The following is a 20,473-nucleotide window of genomic DNA, read 5'->3' as shown; positions in this document are numbered from 1 at the left end:
ACTACGCCCGCCTCTGATGCATGCGCCCAGCTGCAAAAAAAGGCGCAGTTTTTTTCCTCTCAAATTTACTTCGCCGCTTTTTTTTCTAGGGGCAAAAACGTCTTTTTAACAGCCAGTTAACACCGTTAGCTAACGGATTTGACGGTAGTGTCAAATTAGGGATGAAAGTTGAAGTGAGTGTCAAATAGGGAACGAAGAAAATTTTAAGGCAAAAAAAGAAACGACTCATTTTTCCAGTGTCAAATAAGAAAATTCTCTCTAAACTATCTCTACTTTCGTCTCTCTTCATTAATAGAGTATCATGTCTGTATATTTAATATCCATAAAACTCTTATAAATTTTTTTTATTGAGATTGGTCTAATCAGACGGAGGGAATAGCCTTTTATATCGATCATTTCCAATCATTTCACCTCCACGGAGTAGTAATTGTAACTGGAAAGTGGCCTTAGGCCGCGTTTAGATGCAAAAATTTTTGGGTTTTGGCTACTGTAGCACTTTCGTTTGTATTTGACAATTAGTATCTAATTATGGACTAATTAGGTTTGAAAGTTTCGTCTCGCGATTTCTCACCAAAATGTGCAATTAGTTTTTTTCGTCTACATTTAGTATTCCGTGCATGTGTCACAAGATTCGATGTGATGGGTACTACGCAAAAATTTTTAGGAACTAAACATGCCCTTAGCCTTGAAAAGTTTTTGGATTCGCTATTGCCTACACCTATTGGTACACAAATTATATATAATATATAATTTATAATATAATTTAAATAAATGCATGGTTAGTATATGATCGTTAAAGGAGACTAAGGGGTGTTTGGTCCACTCTTCACCTTTTAAGTCTAGTCCCATCTAGTCTCATTTAATCATTTTTTATCGAAACACTTTGAGTAAATAGGACTAAATGGACTTTAGCTAACTAGTCACTTAAATGTTGCTAAATAGGACTAAACATCATCTTTTAGTCGGGCTTCACGTTGGAGCCCAATACCCTAACTAAAAAAAGGCTAAAATGTCTCTTTTAGTCAACCAAACCAACCAGGCTAACTAAAATTTAGGAGTTGAGAACGAGCTCTGGCTCAGTTGGCAAGCCGTGCAGGTGAGCACGCTGCCCGCCCGCGTTCGAAGCCTGGCTTCGACGCCGGCGTCTCACCCGAGAACAGTAGTTTCCTGAATAATTTCAGTTGCCTCCCACGCAGATGTGCCACAATGGTCAAGTGACGTGCCCGCCACGCTCGGAGTCTGATGATCTTCGAGTACCTCTCAGTTGCGTTCGTTGTCTAGGTATAGTTGTAGGTTTGTTCATATACCGTGTGTGTGTGAGGTGTGTGTGGTGGTGACGTGTGTCTGTATCCGAACAGATTCTACGCTGTACTTAAGATTAGAGGAAAAAAAATTAGGAGTTGGTTTAGGTGCCAGGCCTGCCCTAATACTAGTACGGAGTAGTTGTTAAAAAAAAGAAGTAATTAAGGGAGGAAGGCCAAGTGCTTGAGCACTCGTGACTGTATATCCCGACATCCAACAAATTTCTCGCGACAGCTACGTGGACGCCCGAGCCCCGAGGCAGGCTCTGACTTGGAAGCAGGTAAAAGAAGGCGAACCCCGTACCGTGACCTCGGCCATCGACGTCCCTCGGATTCCGATTCGAGCAATGTGGAAGCTACACATGCATCGTCACCGGGACATCTGGACATGAACACGTGCATTCATTGCCGTTGCCCGCGCGTCCAATCCACGGAAGACCGCAACGGCCCGGCCGAAGCCCACGTACGCAAACATCGCCTGGGCCCCCAGCAGCGTGTCAGATCGACCGCGCCTCGGCACCCGCGACGACACCGGCCGACCTGGCCGCCGCGCGTTCGCGCCCCGGCAGACAGACGGCCAACGATGGCGCCGATCGGGCCCGTGTCCGCCAGTCGCCAGTCGCCAGTCGACGCGCGGCAGGATTCAGCGTGGCGACGACGACGCGCCTCTGTGCGCGCGCCGGCTTTTGGCAGCTTCCTGTGCCTGGGGAGGTGGGCCGCGCGCGCAGGAAAAACAGGCGGCAGAAGCGAGCAGACCGGTGAAACGACGAGACGTTGCGTAGTTTGGGGGACAGAGAAAAACAAAGCACGGAATCGATCAAGGGTCTTGTTGATTGGCTGAAAGTTCTAAGGCCTTTTTAGTTCCACCAAACTACCAATTTTGACACTATGCAAAAAGAAGATTCCTCGTCACATCAAACTTGCGGTACATATATGGAGTACAAAATATAGATGAAATCAAAAACTAATTACACAGTTTGGTTGGACTTTGCGAAACGAATATTTTAAGCCTAATTAGTCAATGTTTGGACAATAATTCGCAAATACAAACGAAATTGCTACAGTGCTTGCCATCACCTCAAGCACTGTACAAACGCCGATTCCGCCACCATCTAAACGTGGCCTAAGTTTTTTCACTCTCTCTCCGTCATATCAATTTTTGGACGTATGCATAGAATATTAAATATAGGTAAAAAAGTAACTAATTGCATAGTTTGGTTGTAAATCACGAGACGAATCTTTTGAGCCTAGTTAGTCCATGATCGGACAAAGTTTGTCAAATACAAACGAAACGTGTTACAGTGTCCAGATTGTAAAAATTTGCAATCTAAACAAGGCCATGTTTAGACGCCGAAAAATTTGGCAAAATGACACGGTAGTAGTTTTCATTGTTATTTGACAATTAGTGTCAATCATAGTCTAATTAGGCTTAAAAGTTTCGTCTCGTAGATTTCGTCTAAACTGTGTAATTAGTTTTATTTTTTATTTATATTTAATACTTTATGCATGCGTTCAAAGATTCGATGTGACAAAAAATCTTAAAAAATTTAGTATTTTAGTAGGGAACTAAATGGTACCCAAGACGGAAAAGTCAAGGGCTGGCGTACCCTCGCCCCCTCGGTTTCTGCATATATTCAATTTTTTCTCCGGTGTAGTACCCGGTTTTATGTTTTTCTTTTTTTTTGAAACAAAAAGAATTTTTTAAAAAACGAAAGTTTTATGTTTATTATTTGTGCTCGAACAAACAATTGAGAAAAGTTTAGTACACATGTGATAGTACTGCTACAGTGGAGTGGAGTCGATGCTGCACTGCGATATTTATTGGACAATGAAAGGCCGTTTCCGAAAGTGTACTGTGCATCCCATGCCCATGAGTGTACAATATTCAGTTTGAAAAAATGGCTTATTTTTCTTATAAAGAGGACGTCTCAGCTCAAACACCCCCCCCCCCCCCCCCCCCCGATCGAGCTAATATGTATCGCAAACCGTAAAACCCTAAATGTGGCCGTAAGATTACTTCGGTGTTGGCTTCTTTAGTCGCTTATAAAATTCATATCACATCGAATATTTAGATACTAATAAGAAGCATTAAATATAGATTAATTACAAAACCAATTACATAGATGAAGGCTAATTTCTAAGACGAATTTTTTAAGCTTAATTAATCTATTATTAGCGTATGTTTACGGTAGCACCACGTTGTCAAATCATGGACTAATTAGGCTTAAAAGATTCGTCTCGCAAATTAGTCGCAAGTTATGCAATTAGTTTCGTAATTAGTCTATATTTAATAATTCATGCATGTATCCAAATATTCGATGTGACAAAAATTTAGGAGATCTGAAAGGATCAAGATGCCCAAGAGGGGGGTGAATTAGGCTAATTCTAAATTTTCTTGCAATAATCAAATCCTACGGATAGCCCAATTAACCCCTTGTGCCTAGAAAAGTGTTTCTATCAAATCAACGCACAAAACACTTGCAACCTATGTTCCAAACTTACTCTAGCATAGCAATTCTATGAATGTAAAGACAAGTATTGAATTGCTCAAAGTAAATACTTAAAGTAAATGGAGAGAGGAACACGGCGATGTTTTGCCGAGGTATCGGAGAGTCGCCACTCTCCACTAGTCCTCGTTGGAGCACCCGCGTAAGGGTGTAGCTCCCCCTTAATCCGCGCAAGGATCAAGTGCTCTCTACAGGTTGATTCTTCGACACTCCGTCGCGGCGAATCACCCAAAACCGCTCACAACTTGAGTTGGGTCACCCACAAGCTCCGTCGGGTAATCACCAAGCTTCCAATCACCACCAAGCCGTCTAGGTGATGGCGATCACCAAAAGTAACAAGCACGGACTCTCACTTGACCACGCGAAGCCTAATGAGAAGATGGATGCACACTTGTCTACTCTTGATTCACTAATGAGGTTTCACTCTTGGATTCTCAAATCACAAACACCTCACTAGGACCTTGCTCTTCTTGGCCCTCACAAACGTGTTTCTCAGCTGTTGGAATGAGCAAAAGTGCCTCCACTCACGAGTGGAGCTTCTATTTATAAGGCAGCCTGAAAAACAAACCGTTATGAGCTTCTGCGGGGTGACCGGACGCTCCGATCGTTTTGACCGGACGCTCCGGTCAGTTCAACCCGCGCAACAGTTTTTACGTGATGACCGGACGCTGTCAGGGTCCGGTCAGTACTGACCGGACGCGTCCGGTCGCTCTTGGATGCTTACTGTAAACGACCGGACACTGGATACTCAGGGTCCGGTCACCACTGACCGGACGCGTCCGGTCACTCTTTCTCAAGTCTGGACCCTTACTGGAGTCGACCGGACGCTGGCCCTCAGCGTCCGGTCACATTGACCTTCCAGCGTCCGGTCACACCAGACTTGTTCTCCTCGGTCAAATGAACTGATCGGACCCTGCGGCCAGCGTCCGGTTGCACCGAAGCCAGCGTCCGGTCAATATTTTACCCTCCATTCACTTCCAACTCTCGATCATATGAGAATGAAGTTTGCTCCAAAGGATCTTAGGCATTCATAGGAGCTACCTAGAGCTAGTTTTAACAAGTGTGCACCACACCTAACTCACTAGACTCAACTAGGTCAAGCTACCTGTCCATACCCCCCTTAATAGTACGGCCAAAGGAAAAAACAAAGTCCTAAACTACTCTAAGTGTCTCTCCAACTTCAATTGACACTTAGAACTAGTTATCCTTAATCTTGTCGTCCATCCTTTGAAAACCGAAACGATTTCTATCGTAGGGGCATGACAACCTCGATTGCCCAATCGATCTCCTTTACCATGACCTAACTTAATTGCCTCTGCAAAATACACGTTAGTCATAGTAATCTTGTATTGACATTAATCACCAAAATCCAACTAGGGGCCTAGATGCTTTCAATCTCCCCCTTTTTGGTGATTGATGACAATACCACCTCGAGTATGTTAAAGAGTGAGGTTTTTGAAGGGCTTGGTTCATATAAGCTTTTGTCGATAAGAACAAAAGAGTTAGGCAAGCTTATATGACCCAAGCCAACACAATGTACTCAAAGAATATGAATTAAGCATGAGTACAAGTAACAAAGCTCATTTGCTTCGAAGGATAAACGCGGAAGCAAAAGCAAATGAGCATCACAAATGATATGACATATAGATAATGCAAAGTAGAAATCACACATGTTAAATATCACAATCACGTAGATAGCACTATCACATATATATAATAGTATGCATGAAAGTAAACACATGAATGCATGAGTAATAGTGTATCACACAAACTAAACTCCAAATGTATATGATAAGCTAATACAAATGTAGCTCCCCCTGAGACTACATACTCGAACTCCCTCTCCCCTTTGGCGTCAAACACCAAAACCTAGGGGTCGGTCGGCGGGGCTGTAGCGGATGAGCCGGGCGCTGAAGAACGTGGGGCAAGCTAGAACTGGGCACCATCATCATCTGACCCTGAGCTCTAAACTGACTGACCCTCTGTGGCAGGAAGTGTCGCTGAAGCAGTCTAGGTCTAAGCTGGGGCTGGTGCTGCCTGTGAAGCTGCAAGTATGTCTATCGTAGGATCAGACGAGGCGACAGATGAGGGGAGCCTCTGAGTAGTCACTGCGACTGGAGCTGCTGTAGACGGACCGGCGGTATGCATATGAGGCAGAGTAGGCATGCCGGTCAACTCACTGAAGGATGCTCCAAGACTCCTGGAGACTGACGTTTCAGGCACGAATAGCGAGAAAGACTGCTCTAGTGTGAAGCCCGTCTAAAATGGAGTGAACTGCGGGGCTATCACGGGTGAGGCTAACCACTGGGACACCTGTACAAGAGGTGAAGCAAACTAAGCTGGAGGCTGTCCCTGACTCTGGAGCCCACTGGGCTGTACTACTAGAGTTGTCGAAGTGGTAGGAGGCTGTGCAAGCTGGGGTGAAGGCTATGGCAGTGGGACCCCAATGGCTGTCACTACATGCTGCATGAATCCCATGAGGTGCTGCTGCATAAGTAACTGCTGGTGCTGAAGGAGCTGCTGCTGCCGCTGGAACTCATCTTGATGAGCCTGAAACTGTGCGAAGTTGGCAGCTGTCTCCTATGCCTGTCGTGTCTGATCCTGCTGCATCCGCTCAAGAATAGCAATGAGAGCGGGGTCAGTCTGCAGAGTAGGTGGAGCAGAACTGGAGCTACCGGCCTCTGCATAGTGTCTGCGTGGCGGCATCTGAGGTATAGGCTGGTAGTCATCGTCAGAGCTGTCACTGTACTCGCTCACCTCCTACTGTGCCTCTAGCTCCTCCTCCTCAGTGGATGTAATCCCTCTGATGATCTCATCCTGCTGAGCTGCAGACTCTGGCACGTCGGGACGACGGCTAGGCTGTCTGGGTGCCTGAGGAGTGGTGTGTCTGATCCTCTATGATAGGTTATAAGCTAGGAACTCTATGGTGGCACCTATATACTCATCCATCATGCCAGGGGCTTATGAAGCACTACTCTGCGGATGAGGAACGTGATCCAGTGAGCATAGGGAAGCTACCTGTGACCCTTGAATCCCTTAGCTATAGTATCCTCCATCTCTAAAAGCAGGAGATCCCAGATATCAAATATTGTCTGCTGCATGATGGCATTGAGAAGCCAGAGCTGTAAGCGAGTTAGGCCCTCCCTGTATCCCAACCTGGGAAGCAGTGTCCTCCTGATGATGGCCTCTAGCACTCTCGCTATAGGAGTCAAGTCACTGGGGTTCCTGCTCGACCCCTCACCAAAGGGCTCCTTGAAGCAATGGCGCACTAGATCTGTAGGGGGCGCCTGCCCTCCATGAGGACACCTAGGAGGCCCCTGCTGTCCATAACAAACCTCATGCATCTTGATAGGCTGCTCCTGTAGCCTTAGTATCTCTCTGGCCCTGCCACTCGTCACTCTGTAGTCTTTGCCTCTGAAAGCAAAGTGAATAAACCTGTGATGTGGATCGATGAAGAGTGAAGCATAAAACTGATGAACCCAAGATGGTACATATATCCCCGTCTGTCCAATCAAATCTGTTAGTCCTAGCAAATATGATAAGTATGGCCGAATGCTCTCTCCGGCTGCTGCCACAATAGACTCTATCTGACAGACTCTCTGAGATCTGAACACTGCCCCACTGTTGAAATAAGCATTGTAGAAATCCTTCTGCAGTGGCATGTAGAAACCCTCAGCTGCTCTCTCATCCCTCCTCGGAGGAAACCAAGCCTCAAACTCAACAAAACGCAGCTGCTGAACCTGCCTGGCTATAGCGGCCCTCAAATCGAGGTGTACCACTGGAGGTGGACCCTGGGGTCTGGGCGAAGGGCGTGAACCCCTGCGCTGTGTAACTAGCCTCGGTGGAACTACAGCACTGGTACGACTCAAGCGGCATAGCTAAGGTGCCGGCTCAGTCTCCTCGGTCTGCTGGGTCTGCTGAGCCTGCTCGCTCTCCTGAGTCTGCTGAACTGGCTCCTGCGCTGCTGATGAACCCTCCTTAATGGCAACCCGTCGTCCTGCAAATGTGGCAGTCCCAGCTGGACTACCGTGATGACGCTCAACATCCTCAATCGTAGCTCTTAGTGCTGGTGAAACCGGTTGATCTGCAATGATAACTCCGCTGCGGGCACCACCTCTCTTGGCACGCTCTGCGGTCTCTACAACAGCTGCTGCTGTTGCTGTCTCTGCGTTGGGGTACTTCTGCTTCTTGGATGTCACCTGCTTGGTTGACTTGCCCTTTGATCCGGCTGGCTGGCGAGGCGGGGGCCTCTGATCATCGTCACCTAGGCCACCACCAACGTTCTTGGTGCGAGCCATCTGAACTGATAAGATGATGAACTACCGCTGATGAAGATCAACTGTCAAACTGCCGCTTTCGAGGCTTGGCCTCGATCCTTACTTGCGAGCTTGGCTCCGAGTTGACTGCCAACTGCCAGAAGAACCACAACGGAACTGACTCGCTGCACGATAGAATAGATGGATATACAGATAAATACAATATGTCTAATAGATGCGAAAACCTAATAGAGAAAGCAATGTAGATGCGAACTTGAATCGAATGGCTTTCTACCTGACGATCCGTGAACTGAGAAAAGATAAGTTGTCATGCGGGGAAACTCAGAACCGGCTAGGGTTAGGTCAAACAGCCCTAAATGCAGTGGGGAATCAGTGCATTGAAAATTTGATCTAGGTCACAATTATATAGATCAAGATTGAAAGAAAAAAAATTTTTGCCTTACCAATCAAGGAGGTGATAGGGCTAGAGCACACGGCGAGAGATGACGCGGTGAGACTTGGCAGCGAGCTCTCAGGCGACGCGGTGGTGAGATGACCGGGTGAGCGCGGTGGTGTGCGAGCTACGGCGGCACGGGCTGTGCTGGCGTGGTGGCGCGTGTGAAGGCTCGGGCGTAGTGGCGCGGCAAGGCTGGAGCATGGCGGCGTGGGCGCGAGGTGGCCGGCACAGGGTCGCTGTGGCGCGGCGAGGTAGGGGCACGACGGCGCGCGGCTGGCGAGCAGTGAAGGCGGCGGCTCGGGCTAGGGCAAAAACGAGTTGAGGGGCGAACAGGGGTACGACAGCGGTTAAATAGTTCCCCACACGCGACGGATTAGGAAACGGAGAAAAGAGTCCTGAAGCCGCGCGAGATCCACTGACCGGACGCTCCGGTGGTAGCGACCGGACGCTACCACCCAGCGTCCGATCGATTCCAGAGAGGTCCAAATCCTCTGGAATCGGGACCGGACGCGTCCGGTGGTCCATGACCGGACGCAGGCAGGGTCCGGTCAGTACAACTTGTCCTTCCTTCGATCGACCAAACGCTAAACCCTTCTTGACTGGACGCACAGACGTAGCGTCCGATCACTCCTTCACCAGCAGTTCACCTCCTGTGAACTGACCGGACGCTGGACAACAACGTCCGGTGCAGCGTCCGGCGCACCTTTTCTAGCAAATCTTTAAACTTCCTTCACGCTACCTGTTCCCAATCAAGTCCTAACTAGAATAAGATCCAAATAAACACCAATTAGGACTGATGTGAGTGACCTCTCTCAAACCCTCATATTTTTCAAAATATTTTGCCTTAGGCTATAATTCTTTTTAAGAAAATAGGCAACAAGAGGGCAAATGGAACAAAACGACAAAACAACATTCATGCATATGCAATACTTGTAAGTAAATCTAGTTGCTTGTCAAGTTTGATCCAAGGTTAAGTTTCTTCACACGCTTTTCGGCGGTTATCTTAACCATGTTAGACAAGCCCTATATGCATTACCACAAATTAAATATGTTGTATATTACAATGAATGCAAGGGACAACACAAGCTTAATTTTTTGTGAAGTTACTAAAGTCAAGCACATTGAGCTCATTCCGCAATCTACAAAATGTAGCCTCATCTAGCGGTTTAGTGAAGATATCCGTTAATTGATCTTCGGATCTTACACCTTCTAGTGATATATCATTTTTAGCCACATGATCTCTTAGAAAGTGATGGCGGATATCTATATGCTTGGTGCGAGAGTGTTGAACCGGATTATTTGCAAGTTTTACTGCACTTTCATTGTCGCACAAAAGAGGTACTTTCTCTAGAACTACTCCATAGTCTAGCAAAGTTTGTTTCATGTATAATATTTGTGCACAACAAGCACCCGCGGCAATGTATTCCGCTTCGGCGGTGGACAAAGCCACACTATTTTGTTTCTTGGAGGACCAAGACACAAGTGATCTACCAAGCAAATGGCACCCTCCGAATGTGCTCTTTCTATCAACTTTGCATCCGGTGTAATTCGAATCGGAATAGCCAATTAATTCAAATAAAGCTCCTTTGGGATACCAAAGACTAATGCTTGGTGTGTGCTTAAGATACCTAAGGATTCTTTTTACGGCAATTAAATATGTTTCCTTAGGACTAGCTTGAAATCTAGCACACATACACACACTAAACATGATGTCGGGCCTAGATGCGGTTAAATATAACAAGCTACCAATCATAGAACAGTAGAGAGTTTGATCAACCGGGTTACCTCCCTCATCTAGGTCGAGATGTCCATTTGTAGGCATTAGTGTCTTGATTGGCTTACATTCATCCATCTTGAATCTCTTGAGAAGATCTTTTGTGTATTTCTCTTGAGAGATGAAGATGCCTTCTTTCATTTGCTTGACTTGAAAACCAAGAAAGAATGTAAGCTCACCAATCATTGACATCTCAAACTCCTTCGACATCAATTCACCAAATTCTTTGCATGAGTCTTAATTTGATGATCCAAAGATGATATCATCAATATATACTTGACAAATGAAGATATGTCCATCAAGGTTCTTGGTGAATAGTGTGGTGTCGACCTTCCCAATGGTAAAGCCCTTCTCAATGAGGAAGTCCCGAAGGCGCTCATACCAAGCTCTTGGGGCTTGCTTAAGCCCATATAGTGCCTTGGACAACCTATAAACATGATTAGGATATCTAGGGTCTTCAAACCCGGGAGGTTGATCAACATAGACTAGTTCATTTATAAAGCCATTTAAAAATGCACTTTTCACATCCATTTGATATAGTTTCATTTCATGATGTGATGCATATGCAAGAAGGATACGGATGGCTTCTAATCTTGCAACCGATGCAAAGGTCTCTCCAAAATCCAAACATTCAACTTGAGAGAACCCCTTTGCAACTAGTCTTGCCTTGTTCCTCACAACAACACCTTGATCATCTTGCTTGTTGTGGAACACCCACTTCGTTCCAATGACTCTTGCACCTTTTGGTCGCTCTTCAAGAGTCCAAACTTCATTGTGAGTGAAGTTGTTCAACTCTTCATGCATGGCATTGATCCAATCCAGATCTTTAAGAGCTTCTTCTACCTTGGTAGGCTCATAGCAAGAGACAAAAGAGTGATGAGCAATAAATGAAGTAAGTTTTTGAGATCAAGTCATCACACCCTTTGATAGACTCCCTATGATGAGATCTTGTGGATGATCTTGTAGGAGAGGTGTGTTTCTTCTATTGACCACTTGAGGAGGAGGTTGTGGAGCATCAACATCTTGTGCTTGTACCACCATTTGCTCATGAGAGATATGAGTATCTTCATTTTCCACTCTCCCATCTTTTTCACCATCTTGTGGTACATTTGATGAAGAAGGTTGGTTAATGACTTGAACATCATCTTCATCATCTTTTGGCTTGATGTCTCCCACGGGAATGTTCTTCATAGCCTCCCTCAATGGTTCATCACCTACATCATCAAGATTCTCATGTGCTCCTTGGGAGCCGTTAGATTCATCAAATTCCACATCATATGTTTCTTCAACCAAGCCGGTGGCATGATTAAATACTCTATATGCTTTAGACTTCAATGAGTAACCAACAAGAAAACCTATATCACAACGTCTTTGAAACTTCCCTAGGTGTTGCCGCTTCTTGTAGATGTAGCACTTGCAACCAAACACCCTAAAGAAGGAGACGTCCGGCTTCTTCCCATTGAGCAACTCATACGGTGTCTTGACAAGGAACTTTTAAAGAAATAGGCGGTTGGATGCATAACATGCGGTGTTGATTGCTTCCGCCCATAGAGCTTCGGGGGTGTTGTACTCATCTAGTATTGTCCTTGCAAGAGTGATCAAAGTCCAGTTCTTCCTCTCAACTACACCATTTTGTTGAGGAGTATAGGTTGCGGAGACCTCATGTTTGATTCCAACTTCATCACAATAAGCTTCTATGTTTGTGTTGTCAAACTCTTTGCCATTGTCACTTCTTATCTTCTTGAGCTTCACTTCAAATTCATTTTGAGCTCTCTTGGCAAATTTCTTGAAACAAGATGCAACTTCGGATTTGTCATGAAGGAAGAACACCCATGTATACCTTGAATAGTCATCCACAATCACAAGACAATAGAGATTTCCTCCCAAACTCTTATATGTTGTTGGTCCAAATAAATCCATGTGTAGGAGTTCAAGCACTCTCATGGTTGACATGAAAGCTTTGGTTGGATGAGTGTTTGCAACTTGCTTGCCGGCTTGACATGCACTACAAAGCTTGTCCTTCTCAAACTTCACATCCTTCAACCCTCTCACCAAATCATTCTTCATAAGCTTCTTGAGTGAGCTCATCCTAACATGAGCAAGTCTTCTATGCCATAGCCACCCAAGTGTTGTTTTGGTGAATAGGCAAGTCTTCAAGTTTGCATCTTCGGATGTGAAGTCAACTAGATATAAGTTGTTGTATCTAAATCTATTGAATATCACTTGTTTGTCATCTACTTTGGATACAACAACCTCCTTCTTGGTGAATAAGCATTGGAAGTCAAGATCACACAATTGCCCAACGGATAGCAAGTTGAAACTCAATGAGGCAACATAGAGCACATTGGAGATGGAATGATCATTAGATATTGCCACTTTGCCCAATCCTTTAACCTTGCCCTTTGAATTATCTCCAAATGTTATTTTCTCTTGTCCATGTACCTCTTCATCTAGTGAGGTGAACATACGAGGATCACCGGTCATGTATTGAGTGCAACCACTATCAATAACCCAATGACTTTCACCGGTCTTGTAGTTCACCTACACACAAGAGATTCAAGCTTTAGGGATCCAAACTTGTTGAGGGCCCTTCACCTTCTCAACAAGTGACTTAGCCACCCAAATCTTCTTAGGCCTACTCTTGTTGGGGGGGGGGGGGGTCCTAAGAACATGACTTTCATCTTTCCACTCGAATCTTTTCTAAGCATGTAGTGAGCATTGAAAGCAAAGGGTCTAGCATGCTTGGGCAAGGGTTGTGGTGGTGGAGTTTGACACTCATGAGCAAAGTGGCCTTCTTATCCACACTCAAAACATCTCTTTGGCTTTAGCTTTGGCTTTGATTGTTGGTGTTGAGCTTGAGCCTTCTTCTTCTCTACACTTGCCATATATCCAATGTCACTTCTATCCATCTTTATGATGGTATTCATGAGTAGCTCACTTTGGAGATGCTTGCCTCTAGCAAACTTGCTCAATCCCACCTTGAGATGCTCTTTCTCCATCTTGAGCTTCTTGTTCTCTTCCTTGAGAATATCATTGTTCTTCTCTTCCTTGAGTTTCTTGTTTTCTTCTTTTAGCTTCTCATTTTCAAGGATCAACTCTTTGTCATGATCAAGAGTTTCTAGCACAATGGTGTTGTGACTTTTCATCTCTTCAAGATCTTTCATGAGCTTCTCATGGTCACTCTTGAGCTTGACATACTCATCATAGTCATTGCACTCAATCACTTGCTTGCCTTTGCTACTAGATCCATGCTCAATGCTCTCATCAATTAAATCATCACATGAGGTAGCTATATCAATCTTAACAACATGGTTAGTAGCAACATGTGGCTCATTTGGTAAGAATTCTTGTGCAATAACAAGGGTATCATAATTGATCTTTAGAGTTGTATATTCATCTTTTAGCTTGTTGTGACTAATGATAAGCTCATTGTGCACCCACTCAAGTTTATCATGTTTATCTTTAAGCTCTTTCTTAGAAGATTTGAGCTCCTTGAGTTTGGATGATATAGAGTCATTTGTTTCTTTGAGCTCATCATTAGCCTTTTCCAATGTATCACACTTAGCTAAGAGTGAATCATTTTTAGCATCAAGTTTTTCATTTGTAGCTCTACTCTTTCTAATGATCTTAGTGTATTTTCTTAATATTTTGACAAGATCATCATATGTGGGTGAATCATCATCGCTATCACTATCATCATCACTAGCTTGCTCATCATCACTACTATTATCACTCTTAGTTACCTTGTGTTCACCCTTGGCCATAAGGCAAGGTGTGTAGAGGATGATGGCGATGGTGGCAGTGAGGATGCAAGATCAATAGCAATGGCAGCTACCTTCTCATTGTCACTCTCATCATCGGATGATCCACTTGATGAATCAATGTCCGTGAGCCAATCACCGACAATGTAGGCCTTGCCACTCTTCTTCTTCTTGTAGAAGTCCCTCTTTTTGCCATCTCTCTTCTTGTATGGCTTGTTCTTTTTCTTTTCATCTTCATCGCTTGAATCATCTTTCTTGCCCTTATTCTTGAACTTGTCTTTCTTGGGCTTTGTGCATTGATGAGCTAGGTGGCCAAGTTCGCCACAATTGTAGCAATCCATCTCGGAGATTGGCTTTCTTCTTGAGCTAGTGAAGAACTTCTTCTTCTTGCCATCAAACTTGATGCCACTCTTGTTTAGCTTCTTTAGCATCTTGGCGGTCTTCTTCACCATGAGAGCAAGACTTTCTTCATCATCTTCATCACTTGAGCTTTCATACTCAAGTCTTGCCTTGCCCTTATCTTGGCTAGCTTTGAATGCTAAGTCTTTCTCTTTCTTCTTTGTAGAGGATGAGCCATCTTGTGGTGTGATGTGCATATACATCTCATGAGCATTGATCTTTCCCAAGATTTATATCGGTGTAGCAGCGGAAAGATCACCTTGATGTAGCACGGTCACAATGTGCCCATACTTGTCAATGGGGAGGACACTCAAGATCTTTCTCACAACGTCGGATGGTGACATTTGAGTAAGTCCAAGCCCATTGACTTCCTCTATAAGAACATTTAAATGAGAATACATTTCATTAGCACTTTCTTTGGGAAGCATCTCAAAAGAATTTAGCTTTTTAATCACAAGATGATAGCGTTCCTCATGCTCACTCTTGGTTCCCTCATGGAGCGCACAAACGTCCGACCATAGTGCATGGGCGTCTTTATGGTTCCTTACACGATTGAACACATCTTTGCAAAGGCCTCTAAAGATGGTGTTGCGAGCCTTTGCATTCCATTTTTCATAGTTTACTTCATCACCTTGAAGTTGTGCGGCATTCTTAGGTGTTGGGAACCCTTGAGAGGCGGCTCTAAGAATTCCAACATCTAGAGCTTCAAGGTAAGCCTCCATGCGAATTTTCCAATATGGAAAATCATCCCCCTCGAAGATAGGAGGAGGTCCATCCCCATGAGACATCTTGCTCTAAGCGGTTAGGCTTAAAAACATGAGCACGAGGCTCTGATACCAATTGAAAGGATCAAGATGCCCAAGAGGGGGGGTGAATTGGGCTAATTCTAAATTTTCTTGCAATAATCAAATCTTACGGATAGCCCAATTAACCCCTTGTGCCTAAAAAAGTGTTTCTATCAAATCAACGCACAAAACACTTGCAACCTATGTTCCAAACTTACTCTAGCATAGCAATTCTATGAATGTAAAGACAAGTATTGAATTGCTCAAAGTAAATACTTAAAGTAAATGCTCAAAGTAAATAGAGAGAGGAACGCAGCGATGTTTTGCCGTATCGGAGAGTCGCCACTCTCCACTAGTCCTCGTTGGAGCACCCACACAAGGGTGTAGCTCCCCCTTGATCCGCGCAAGGATCAAGTGCTCTCTACGGGTTGATTCTTCGACACTCCATCGCGGTGAATCACCCAAAACCGCTCACAACTTGAGTTGGATCACCCACAAGCTCTGTCGGGTGATCACCAAGCTCCCAATCACCACCAAGCGTCTAGGTGATGGCGATCACCAAGAGTAACAAGCACGAACTCTCACTTGACCACGCGAAGCCTAATGAGAAGATGGATGCACACTTGTCTACTCTTGATTCACAAATGAGGTTTCACTCTTGGATTCTCAAATCACAAACACCTCACTAGGACTTTGCTCTTCTTGGCACTCACAAACATGTTTCTCAGCTGTTGGAATGAGCAAAAGTGCCTCCACTCACGAGTGGAGCTTCTATTTATAAGGCAGCCTAAAAAACAAACCGTTATGAGCTTCTACGGGGTGACCGGACGCTCCGATCATTTTGACTGGACGCTCCGGTCAGTTCAACCCGTGCAACAGTTTTTACGTGATGACCGAACGCTATCAGGGTCTAGTCAGTACTGACCGGACGCGTCCGGTCGCTCTTGGATGCTTACTGTAAACGACCGGACGCTGGATACTTAGGGTCCGATCACCACTGACCGGACGCGTCCGGTCACTCTTTCTCAAGTCTGGACCCTTACTGGAGTCGACCGGACGCTGGCCCTCAGCGTCCGGTCACATTGACCTTCCAGCGTCCGGTCACACCAGACTTGTTCTCCTCGGTCAAATGAACTGACCGGACCCTGCGGCCAGCGTCCGGTTGCACCGAAGCCAGCGTCCGGTCAGTATTTTACCCTCCATTCACTTCCAACTCTCGATCATATGAGAATGAAGTTTGCTTCAAAGGATCTTAGGCATTCATAGGAGCTACCTAGAGCTAGTTTTAATAAGTGTGCACCACACCTAACTCACTAGACTCAACTAGGTCAAGCTACCCGTCCATACCCCCTTAATAGTACGACCAAAGGAAAAAACAAAGTCCTAAACTACTCTAAGTGTCTCTCCAACTTCAATTGACACTTAGAACTAGTTATCCTTAACCTTGTCGTCCATCCTTTGAAAATCGAAATGATTTCCATCGTAGGGGCATGACAACCTCGATTGCCCAATCGATCTCTATTACCATGACCTAACTTAATTGCCTCTGCAAAACACACGTTAGTCATAGTAATCTTGTATTGACATTAATCACCGAAATCCAACTAGGGGCCTAGATGCTTTCAAGATCCTCCAGGAACCAAACTCAATTTCACATTTTTTTTCAGAGTCGTGGCGTCAATTCAAGCCCGGCAATGTATCAAGGCCCGTTTAGTTGCCGGCCGAAGTTGGCGCCGCCGGAATCGTAGGCACTGCAGCGCACTGTAGCATTTCATTTTTATTTGGTAATAATTGTCCAATCGTTGACTAATTAGACTTAAAACGCTTGTCTCGCAAAGTACAACCAAATTGTGCAATTAGTTTTTGATTTTGTCAACATTTAGTACTCCATGCATGTACCGCAAGTTTGATGTGACGGGAAATCTTCTTTTTGTATAATGCCAAAGTTTGGATTTTGGGTAACTAAACAAGGGCCAAGCAAATTTTTTCAAAGGGAATAGTACAGTACTACTCCCTACCCTAGGCCTTGTTTAGTTGGCGATTTTTTTCGAAAATGGTACTACAACACTTTCGTTGTTATTTGGTAATTAGTGTCAAATCATAGTCTAATTAGGCTTAAAAGATTCGTCTCGTGAATTTCGTCTGAACTATGTAATTAATTTTATTTTTTATTTATATTTAATGCTTCACAAAGATTCGATGTGACGAGAAATCTTTAAAAATTTTACAAAATTTTGGGAATTAAACAGGCACCTAGTCCCTCCCTCCTTCCCAATCTCTGCAGTGTATACTCGGGCCTTGTTTAGATTGCAAATTTTTGCAACCTGGACACTGTAGTACATTTTGTTTGTATTTGACAAACTTTGTCCGATCATGGACTGACTAGGCTCAAAAGATTTGTCTCGTGATTTATAACCAAACTGTACAATTAGTTATTTTTTTACCTACATTTAATACTTCATGCATACGTCTAAAAATTGATGTGACGGAGAAAGTGAAAAAACTTGGAAATTCTCGTACTCTAGCACGCGCAATGCATCTGTGGAACAGCCAACGCTGCTGCGATGCCCGTCTCTCGGTCCCTGCGCTTGATAATGAATGCATGCCGAGGGCGAGGTAATGGTCCTGGCGCATGCAGAAGCTGACGCACGCAGCCAGACCCAGACCCAGACCCAGACCCAGACGGACTCCGCCAGCCATTAAAAAGCACCCAGAAAGCCGCCTTTGCTTCCCGTGGCGACCTTTTCTTCTCCGCTCAGACAAGCAGCAACTTGCTCCTTGTCACTCTTGGCTCTCCTCTTCTAGCTCTTCCCTGTCTAGTTGGAGTAGGAGTCGTCGTCTTCCTCCACGGGCACGGAGAAGTAAGGGACAGGGAGAACACACGCATCCGCCGTCTTTGCTTCTTCACGACGAGCTAGTATTCATGGAGGTAAGCTGCTAGCCAAGAAGCACACACATCTGTTCTTACTCTGGTAGGACCATCACACGACAACACATACACGCAGCAGGGGCGGGGAGGGAGGAGGCGGCAGATCCCGGCGTTCGGGAGGTGGAACCAGCACAGAGACGACGAGGTGCCCATCACGCAGTACTTCGAGTCCGCGGTGCAGGCCGGCCTCCTCGTCAGGCCCGGTGGCCACTGCTACCACGACGCCACCGCCGCCGCCGAGCTGGTGCTGTTCAGGTCCTCCGCATCGCCGCCTCCGCACAAGCCGGCCAAGAAGGTACTGCTGCTAGCCTAGCCTAGCCTCCCCGTGAGCTCCTCTCTCTCACACAGTCCTCTCCTCATCAGTGGCTGTGGCAGTGCATGCCAGTCCTCTCTCCCTCTCTGCTGTGTGCTCGTCAGACATCCACACCACAGTGCCTCCGTCCTGCTTTAACCTTTGTTTTGTTGCTTTCTCTAACCGTCTAACGGACGGATGGATGGATGGTGATGTGTGTGACGCGCCACTTTTCCGTCAGGTGCGGAGCACGATGGAGGGTCACGGTCACCGCAATGAGGTTCAGGCAGCCGGGAGCAGGAGGCAGCAGCGGCAGGAGGCGTTGCCGCCGTTCGTGGCTGGCGACGGGTCTCGCGCGGCGAGGCCGAGGAGGCCGCGGGTCGTCAGGGCGGCCGTGGACGAGGACCTGTACAAGGTGCCTTCCGATATGCTGCGCAAGAAGAAAGGGGTACACTACCATCTCTCTCCACCTCTAGTAGTCTCCTCTCTTCAACTGCTTCAACACTCTTCACTATAATTTTATAAGGTCAGCGACTCAGCGCTCCACTTTGGATCTAGCTAGCCGGCCTCTGCAGATTGCACGTACAAATAATGATCCAGAAATACTCCAAAATAGTAAATGTGCCACTTCAAAACATAATAGTATTGCACTTAGAATCTAGCTAGTGCATCCATCCATGCATCGTGCACACTTCAAAATATAATAGTGCTTTTTTTTAATAACAGTTCATCATCAGTAGTAAAGGGAAACTAGGAACAGACTGTAGTAGTATAATCCTCCTGCTTTCTGGTTGCGTTGCGTCTGAAAACCCCGCCTGTAAACTGCTTACTAGATCAGATCCAAGCTACTATATATAAAATTAAAAGACAACGAAATATTTTGTCCTCTTATTCTCGAGTTGATATACCTTCTGTATTAGCTAATCGTCCAGTTTCCAGACCCAGCAAGCAAGTTGACTTTAAAGCTCGCTGTACTTTCTCTTGCTGGTTTCTTTTTCAGAGGAAGCATGTGAGGAGGATGTGGATGGGCTGCGTGGGGCTCAACTGCGTCGCCTGAGCCTGACCTGACACGACGGGAGCTTCCGTCGTACCAGCAGCCTTTCCTACAGCTTTTTCGCGTCGCATGGAAACAAGACACGACGACGACCCGGACCACATGCATCCATCCAAAAAGCCCACATCACCATTCCATCCACTGGATGATCGTCAGTCACCACGTCGGAAACAGGAATGCGAGTCCGTACACTGGCTACTGCACCTTGCTGTGTTGTGCTCCATGCACCGTCACCCTTCCTGCTTTGCCGTGGCCGTGCTCTTGTTCGATCCGTCGGACACAGCAGGGGTGCAGGTCCGTATATTGCACCCTGTGGACAACGCAAGAGCTAGTACGTGATGCCTGCCGTCCATCCATCCGGATGTCGCATATGTACATTGCCTGTTGGTGTCATGTATGTATGGTACGGGTAGTTGATGAGTTTATTGTGGGCGCGATTTGTCTGTTGTCATGTGGTCTAGTACATCTACATGCATGCACTTTTGAGTTTATTGGCGACAAGCTTTAAACGCCCCGTACGCCCGGTTCGCTCTTGAACAGTATTTTTTTTCCTCACAATAAATTAGCTTTAGTGATCTTATTAGTTACAGAAATCATCAGCCGAACAACTTGAAAATATACATACTCCATTCGTTCCAAATTATAAGTTATTTTAACTTTTTTGGTACATCTATTTTGCTATACATTTAGATATAATAACATGTCTAGATACATAGCAAAATAGATGAAAAAAAATTAAAGCGACTTATAATTTAGAATGGGAGTAGCTGTTAAATGATGAAGTATACGGCCGAACATTGGATGGATTACTTTTGAAGTGTTGGGATTCTAATAGTCAGTCTAGACTAGCTATGGGTGAAGTACATACATGAAGGAATACTTGGGACACATCAGTCGGCTCATAAAATGCGATGATTATTAAAAAGCAGCAAGTTTTTATTATTGGCTGACGATGTTA

The 20,473-nt window shown here is 45.4% G+C and overlaps 1 protein-coding gene across 2 annotated transcripts; it reads left to right on the top strand.

Annotated features, from left to right (window-relative positions):
* Positions 1-18,005: 18,005 nt before the first annotated feature.
* LOC136502635 (uncharacterized) lies at positions 18,006-19,946 on the top strand. Of its 2 annotated transcripts, XM_066497892.1 has the most exons (4): positions 18,006-18,169; positions 18,249-18,464; positions 18,703-18,909; positions 19,462-19,946. In XM_066497892.1, exons 1-4 carry the CDS (start codon positions 18,164-18,166, stop codon positions 19,516-19,518), a joined length of 486 nt encoding a protein of 161 aa, XP_066353989.1. In that variant the 5' UTR covers positions 18,006-18,163; the 3' UTR covers positions 19,519-19,946. The 2 variants fall into 2 exon arrangements, with proteins under 2 accessions (XP_066353989.1, XP_066353988.1); XM_066497891.1 differs by lacking the exon at positions 19,462-19,946 and having other exon boundaries at positions 18,703-19,180.
* The last annotated feature ends 527 nt before the right edge of the window (positions 19,947-20,473 follow it).

Source organism: Miscanthus floridulus, chromosome 14 (assembly GCF_019320115.1).
Source record: "Miscanthus floridulus cultivar M001 chromosome 14, ASM1932011v1, whole genome shotgun sequence".
NCBI classification, from domain to species: domain Eukaryota; kingdom Viridiplantae; phylum Streptophyta; class Magnoliopsida; order Poales; family Poaceae; genus Miscanthus; species Miscanthus floridulus.
Note: the sequence above shows the minus strand (reverse complement) of the source record. Positions and strands in the feature narration are given on the sequence as shown.